The sequence below is a fragment of the Rhincodon typus genome, chromosome 20 (assembly GCF_021869965.1).
Source record: "Rhincodon typus isolate 14 chromosome 20, sRhiTyp1.1, whole genome shotgun sequence".
Lineage (NCBI taxonomy): Eukaryota > Metazoa > Chordata > Chondrichthyes > Orectolobiformes > Rhincodontidae > Rhincodon > Rhincodon typus.
Window position 1 is genome coordinate 310,504 of NC_063351.1, and position 8,681 is coordinate 319,184.

The 8,681-nt window shown below is 43.7% G+C and overlaps 1 protein-coding gene across 1 annotated transcript in view; it reads left to right on the forward strand.

The window, feature by feature from the left end:
- The first annotated feature begins 8,324 nt into the window (after nucleotides 1-8,324).
- stox1 (storkhead box 1) overlaps nucleotides 8,325-8,681 on the forward strand; it is a 19,655-nt gene continuing 19,298 nt past the window's right edge. Inside the window, exon 1 of the mRNA XM_048609001.1 lies at nucleotides 8,325-8,636. Within this exon, the coding sequence (XP_048464958.1) occupies nucleotides 8,345-8,636 (292 nt within the window). The 5' untranslated portion in view covers nucleotides 8,325-8,344. The remainder of the gene's footprint in view (nucleotides 8,637-8,681) is intronic.

Consider the following 8,681-nt stretch of genomic DNA (forward strand, 5'->3'; position numbering starts at 1 on the left):
GATGCTGCTTGGCCTGCTGTGTTCATCCAGCCCTGCACCTTGTTGTCTCGGATTCTCCAGCATCTGCAGTTCCTCCTATCTCTAAATCAATATCTTGTCTGTTTTCAAGGTAGAAGACCCTGAAACTGTCCCAATTGTAAGAAGTCACACAGAGTTTCTATCTATTATAGAAGATTTCATATGCTTATTTAACTGGAATGTCTGCATCATCCCATACCCCTGCCCCACATAGTTTGCATCTACTGTAAGTCACCTTGTATACCTCTGATGGGCCCTACTTTTTCCTTAGTTTTCTTCTTGTATTTAATGTACTTTTACTAGGTTGTCCTTGATTTTACCTGCCAATATTTCTGCTTTCCTAATTTGCTTTATTTTTGTTTCACCTCTCTGCTTTCCATATTGCTCTAGACTTTCGTCGAATGATAGAAAATCGGAGCAGGAGGAGGCCATTTATCTGTTCAAGACTGTGCCACCATTTAATATGACCATGGCTGATAATCCAACTGAGTGCTCTGTTCCTGTTTTTTCCCTGTACCCTTTGATTCCTTGAACCTAAGAACTATATCTGACAACTTCTTGAAAACATCCAGTGTTTTGACCTCAATTGCTTTCTGTGGCAGAGTATCCCACAGTCTCGCAACTCTGTGTGAAGAAATTTCTCCTTATTTTAATCCTAAATGCCTAACCCTGGCTCCTTAACAACTGTTTCAACTTGCCTAACCACCTTCAGAGAAGCATGTATGTAAACCCTGATTTCCCTCTGCTCCTGTACTCTCCTCAAAGTTGTACCGTTGAAACAGGAAGAGACAATACAGGCTCGTCTATCAAAAATGCATTGAATTTTATCTGCCAGGTGTCTGCTCGTTTGCCTAATTTGTCAATGCCTCTCTGAAGTTGCTCAGCATCGTCCTCACAATTCACTATTCTTCCTATTTTAGTAGAATCTGCAACCTTAGAGGTTTTGCCCTCAACATTCATCTCCAAATCATTTACACAAATCCGCAAAAGGGTCCCAACACCAATCTCCGTGGAACACCACATTCAAATCTTCTCCAATCTGAGAATTAGATTTAGTTAGAATTAGATTTTATTTTCACGTCTACTCAAGTACAGAAGTACATGAGTACAGTGAAAAGTGTATAATGTTGCTGTTGCCGTTGCCATTCCCAACACCATCTTGGGTACAAAGGTACCTAGATATAAAATCTTACATACAAACTATACAAATAAAGAAAAGTTACAAGTAAAACATTACAGTTCTTCTAAGTATTAAACAGAAAAATAAGGAAATAAAGTTGTCTTAAGTGTTTAGCCATGCTGAGCTCGCACTCCCTGCAAGGGCTTGATCTCCTCCACTTTGGCCCACTCTTCAGGAGACCTGGGGCTGCCACCTCACACTCACCGCAAACACCAGGGGACCTCCCTCACTGCCACATTAGGCTCAAACTCCGACTGTCAAAGTCCTGATCCAGGCCTTCAGCTGCTGCCATGCTCCGGACCGCAATGAGCCATGATGCTGCCGAGTGCTAAAGTCGACGCTCCAGGCCCCCAGCCACTGCGACGCTCTAGACCTGACGAAGCCGCGATGCCGTTGCCACCACTGCTTCACAACCGAGCTCTCTCCAGAAGGTAAGTACAATCACCCACACTTGCTGCCACTGCAGATACCGGGAGACCTAGGGCTACCTGCCCCCTTGGTTGCTTCAGGCTGCTACTCTTGACACCGCAGAAGACGCCAGGAGACCCCTCTTGCCACCACATTGGGCTCGCTGTCCCCGCGATGGCTCGATCTCCCCCACACTGGGCTCACTGTCCTCCAGACTACACAAACTCACTCTCCACAAAAAGGTAAATAAAAGTAAGAAACAATAACAGCAAAAGAAGAAAAAAATAGTTAAAAGCGAACGGAGCAGGTGAACTCCGGGCAGCAGGCCTCGCGCTGCGCTGCTGTTCTGCCACAATTTTGGCTTGAATGCCGATCTATATCTACTGTCTGTTTCCTTTAGCCAACTTCTAATCCATGCTGTCAAGGACCCATCAATTCCAACATTTCTAATTTGCTAACCAACTTTCGATGTGACGTCGTATCAAATGCTTTCTTAAAGTCCAAATATACAACATTCACAGCACTACCCTCATCTACTACCTGTGTCACCTCATCAAAGAGCTCAAATCTGTCAGATATTATCTGCCCTTGACAAAGTTTGAAGAACATTTTACTACTTATTTTTTTGCGCAGCTATCCTTTCCTTGTGCTTCCTCTTAGCCTTTCTTATTTCAGCCTTAGCCTCTCCTACATTTGAGACAATCTTTGATTTCTGTTGCTATTGTTATTCCAGTACGCATCATACGTCTCCTTTTTCTTCCTTCCTTTCTCATCAATATCATTAGTCATCCAGGATATTCTAGCTTTGGATGCCCATATTTATTTCTCATGTGTTTGTACCTAGCTTGCCCCCAATTCATCTGTTTTGAAACTGTCCCATTTTTCATCCATTGTTTTATCCACCAGAATGCATTTCCAATCGACATGCTCCAGTTCAGCTTTTAGGCCCCTAAAATCTGTTCATTTCCAGTCTGGGATTTTAATCATTGACTGATTTTTATCCTTATACAACTTAATTTGAACCTTATGTTGTGACCGCTACTTCCCAAATGCCTCCCTCTCTGACGTTCTCCACTTGACCTAATTTCCTAGACCAGATCCAGCACAGAACAAACACACCTCTCCACTAACCACCTCCACCGCCCCACCCCACCCCAAACATTGTCTCTGGCCTTCATCACTTGAGGCATTGAGTTGGGATGTTATGTTACAGTTGTATAAGTCATCAGTAAGGCCGCACTTGGAGTACTGTGTACAGTTTTGGTCATCCTGTTACAGGAAAGACATAGCTAAACTGGAAAGTATGCAAAGAAGATTTACGAGGATGTTGCCAGGACTAGTAGGCCTAAGTTATAAGTAGAGGTTGGTCAGGATAGGATTTTATTCCTTGAAACATAGGAGAACGAGGGGTGTCCATTTGAGGTGTATAAACTCATGAGACAGATAGGATGAATGCATATAGTCCTTTTCCCAGGGATGGGGTATTGAAAACTAGAGGGCATAGGTTTAAGGTGAGCGGGGAAAGATTTAAGAAGGACCGGAGGGCCAACTTCTTCACACGGAGAATGGTGCATATATTGGAATGGGCTGCCAGAGAAAGTGGTTGAGGCAGGTACAATAGCAACATTTAAAAAACATTTGGATAGGTACATGGATGGGAAGGATTTAGAGGGATATGGACCAAATGCGGGCAATTGGAACTAGCTGAGTGGGCACCATGGTCAGCATGAACTAGTTTGGGCTGAACGGCCTGTTTCCATGCTGTATTACTCTATGATTCTGCATCCTGCTCACAGTTCACCCTCCCACCCAGCTTTGTGCCATCTGAGAATTTGAAGATATTACATTTAGTTTAGCTGGGGTTCAATCACTGGTCCCTGTGGTCCCCCACAAGTCACTGCTTGTCACTCAGGAAGAGGCCCATTTATTTCTACTCTTTTTGTTTCCTGTCTGCTAAACCATTTCTCTATCCATGTCAGTACGTTATCCTCAATCCTATGTTCTTTAATTTTACATGCTAATCTCTTATGTAGGACCTTATCAAAAGCCTACTGAAAGTCCAAGTAAACCACATCCGTTGGCTCCCCCTTTACCAACTCTACTAGTTACATCCTCACAAAATTCCAAAAGATTTGTCTAAAGCACGATTTCCCTTTCTTGAATCCATGCTGACTTTGTCCGATTCTGTCAGTTTTCCAGGTGCTCTGCTTTTAAATCTTTTATAACGGACTCTAGCATTACCCCCGCTACCAATGTCAGGCAAACTCGTCCATAATTCAACCTCCTTTATTAAATAGTGGAGTTACGTTAGCTACCCTGTGATCCATAGAAACTGCTCCACAGTCTGTAGAATCATGCAAAATGAACATCAAAACATCCATTATTTCTAGTGCCACTTTGAAAATTTCTACAGTATTAACTTTTCTATGACTGTCATAGGCTTTCTTTTAACTTGTATCTTTCTAGATAACCTGGGGGCTCCAAATTTGGCAGTACTACCCTTTTTCTTTACGGAAACATGTTTGCACTATGCCCATAGAATCTTGCTTTTCATTGCCTCCCTGTGAGCCTCTTCTGTTTCGTTTTCCAAAAAACTCTTCAGGTGAGTTTCAGAGGAGCTCCCACTTGGAACAATAAACTGATCTAAAGTGACTGAAATTGCTGGATTAATTTGGTGAATCATTGGTGGAAAACAGGAGGAATCCCAGCCCTTTATCTTAGTCATTGGAACTCTTCAACTGTTTGTTCTGACCAGTGTCTTTTAGGTGTGGTGACCCTTGTACCTGTTGAAGAGAGGCTGAGGACTTTAGCTGTCTCATGCATAAGTCACTTATTGTGCTCTACACTGACTGGATCTCTGTAGGCAGTCCTTATTGTGTGAGGAATTGAGTTAGCCATTTAGCTATTAACTTAGATTCAGATTGTTCTGGGGGAATGGCTTCTTGGAATCCATGATGGTGAAAAGATATTGATGAGCCCTCTTATTCTTGGTAGGAGTTCCACATAATATTCTGCTGATCAGTTCCCCAAAAGCTGGTATGGGAATTACTGGGGCAAGTTTTCTTGTACATTGGGATTTCCTCACAAACTGCCACTGTTTTTATATTCCAACATGACTTTGTGGAGGTAGAGCCCCTGGGCATTCAGGCTTAAGCAGATTGGACCTTTTCGGATACCAACAAGGCCAGCCATTAGAATTTCATGGGCAATCTTAATATTTCCCAATGATGCCTAAGAGGGACCACTACTGCTGGACAACTGTTGTTTAGACTCAGGTTGATGAGGTCTTCACCTGCTTATCAGAACATCATTCTTTAAATAGCACACCAGAATTCACTCTAATTTAGCTTAAGTCTGGCAGTCTGTGCTAAAGTTTTCAACATTGGGTCGATTTGTTGTACAGGGAAGACCTGTCAGTACTCCCTTTGGCTCATCTGAATTTCTGAAGAAAGTGTTGGACAACCAGACTGTTACCCCACAATTAGAGAAAACACCAGGAACTTACTCTTGTAATTTTCTTGTCTCCCTTTTCTCTGATGGTTTTGGTAAGGCCAAGGGGAAGCTATGATCTGCACCCTACCTGAGGACACCAGTATCCTTCATGGATAAGTAGGGACGATCCCGATGGATACCAGTCCTGATAACAAAGTCACACTCCACGTGCACTCAGTATAAAGATATGAGCTTCTACCTTTTTGCAATGCATTTCACTCCGATGTCAGATGCAAGATTCTCTGTTCCCAGCAAGACAGATCCCAGATCCAGTGGCTCCAATTCAAATGGACTATGGCATTATTTGAGGGATATGGGCACACTTCCCTTTTAAACCAAAAAGTCTCAGGAATTCTGTTTGAATTCTATCACACTCACCCACACATTTACAGGGGTTAATTTCCATGGTTACAGCTGCAATTTTGTCTGCTGTACTTTCCCATCAGAGCCCCTTATCCTACACCAATCTGGTGTACTCCAGTGAAACCTGCAAATTTATACTTTAACAAGCTTCTGCAAAAAATTTAAGAGGTGAGCTGTTTTGAAGCAATATAAATTTAAAGGCTTTCCTCACTGTGCTTCCAATTTTATTTTCCTTTGATGTGATGTACATAATCTATATGCATTTTATACTTATTTTCAAGTTTGGATTTGAGCTAATAGCATGTTTTGGTCTGTGACTGAAGGAATTTAATGATAATTTAATGATTATCAAACAGTTGTGCATTGGGCTTTCTGTTTAGAAGGTCAGAGATTTATTTTCTGTATAGAGAAGACCCCCATAAAAGAAAGAAGAAACTGAAATAACAGAATAATAGATTTTTATTATTCGAGGCGATGGCTGAGTGGTATTAATCGCTGGACTGTTAATCCAGAGACCCAGATAATGTTCTGGGGACCTTGGTTCAAATCCGCTAGATTCGAACTAGATGGCAGATTGTGGAATTTGAATTCTGGAATTAAGAGTCTAATGATGACCATGAATCCATTGTTGATTGTTGGAAAAACCTATCTGGTTCACTAATGTCCTTTAGGGAAGGAAACTGTCATCCTTACCTGGTCTGGCCTACATGTGACTCCAGACCCACAGCAATATGGTTGACTCTTAACCGCCCTCAAGGCAATTAGGGATGGGTAATAAATGCTGCCTAGCCAGTAATACCCTCATCCCATGAATGAATAAAGAAAAAACCACTAAACAGTAACTGTTTCAATATAATAACACTCCATAAACACGGCCTTGGCAAGCCAAATTAAATAAAATAGATTGTTTGACACGTAATTCTCCAGTCCAGGAGGAACAGCATCAAGACAAAACTCAGTAACAAAAACAGACGTACTGCAGCTTCTAAACCCAGCTTCAAGACTTCAGTAACTGCTACTGAAAAACTAAAACTAAAAATCCTGGTTCTGCAGGAGCTAGACGCCACCATTCAGGCTGCTTCTGCATGTCTCAATCTTTCTCCATGAGGAAAATCAGGACAAAATGTACTTTTAAAACTCATAGCATCCAGAATGAACTGTGAAGATACTACAAATACAATCTACAATACAAGTAGAGTATTATCACTGTCTCACTTGTTATCGGTTTATAACCATAGAGTCTTGTGGCTTTATTCTTTTAGTAAGAGTCCTGGATCTCTCAGTTTGTCTACTTTAAAACAAAAAAGTTACTGGTCCTTAGCCACGCTGTAGGAAATCCCTAACTTTTCTGGAGCAGCATCTTTGCGAGATTTCATCTTGCCACAAGGCTGAGAGAACAGATCATGTGATGTTGTATCACTTTCTTTTATGATGTATAGTGTCTCACCAACTTGGTCAGAGTGACATCCTTCCACTGAACAATATGGAGATGGTGCTTGCAATTCTGCTGGAAAGTCAGGCAGGACATATTACAAAGGCAGAGCAGACACGAAGGACCAGATGATCTAATGCTGCTTCTCTTCATGGACTAGCAGGATCTAAATGTTCTGATTTTGAAATGTTCCAGGGACAGATGTCAATCAAGACGGAATGTGCCAGACTGTGTATTCACCCGGTGCCCAATATCTGACCTATTCCCCCAGCATAAAACAAAGAACTGAAGACCTGACGGAAACCAGAAATTTGGTGGAGAAACTCAGCAGGCCTAGCAGTATCTCTGGAAAGGGAAACAGAGTTAGTGTTTTGAATCCAGTGACTTCCAAACTGATCACAGGGTGCCCACTTTCCACATTGCAACCATTCACCATCATCTGAGAACACAGATGTGAAGAACAAAACCTTATTGTCCACCTGGGCACCCTACAGCCCGGACAACTCAACATTGATTTCTCAATTCCAAATAACCTTTCCACCCATCCGCTGCTTCCCCTTCCATTTCACCTTCTGACCCTCCTTTCCAGTCACCAACCAGATTCATCCCTCCCATTGACAACCAGGTCATACCTGCTACCAGAGTCCATCTATCACCACGTTTTGCTAATGCCCCCCACGCCCTTACCTGCATCTGACCCCTACCCCCATGTTCAGTCCTGAAGAAAGGTAATACCTAAAATGTTGCAATCAAACACACCGGCTCGGGGAGCAAGTCTACACTCTCATCCTCCTGTTAATTGGTTAATGATGGCAGACAAACAGGATGTGTCTGCAGGAGCAATGGCCCAAATCCTGCAATGGCAAATGGTGGAATTTGAATTCAATAAATATCTCGAATTTACAATCTAATGATGACCACTGTCGATTGTCAGAAAAACCCATCTGGTTCACTAATGTCCTTTATGGAAGGAAACTGCCATCCTTACCTGGTCTGGCCTACATGTGACTCCAGACCCACAGCAATGTGGTTGACTGTGAACTGCCCTCTGGGCAATTAGGGATGGGCAATAAATGCTGCCTGGCCAGCGACGCCCTCATCCCATGAATAAATAAAGAGAAAGAAAACAGAATTTACCTTCTAACTTTTCGACAGTCCAAAGTTGTGACAATCTAAATCAGGAATACACTGACTTTTGAACTTCTATTTATGTCTGGGACCACCCAAGATTCTCAAATGAATTGCGCTCACGCCCGTTCACAGGCCCGCCCTCCCGGTTGCTGTGGTTCTGGGTGATTGACAGCGAGTGCCGCGCCCGCCCGCCCGGTTGATTGGTTCTGGGTGATTGACAGTGAGGGGCCCGTCCTCCCAGTTGCTAGGCAGCAGCGTCCCCAGGCTGGACTCCGGAGAAAGGAATGTGGAGCGGGATCGGGGAGTCGAGACGAGCTGCCATGACAGTGCAATTGACCCAGAGCTCACTTGCAATGGTTTTGGGGCTCCGGGAAGCGACCTCGGGGCTGGACATGAGCGGGCAGCAGCTGCTAGCAGAGTTGAAAGCGGAGAACCGGCGCAGCGTGTGGGATGGGCGGCTGGTTCAGGCCGTATCCGGCCTCATGCTCCTCGGCTACCTGGACAGTTCGGTGTTACTGCTGGGCGGCAGTGCCTCACACCTCCAGGTCCTGAGGGAAGCCTGGAGCCGGAGAGCACTGAGGGCACCCCGCGGATTCCGCATCAAAGCCATCGGTGAGTGGTCAGAGAAAACAGAGAGAAGTATAATGCGGGGCGGGG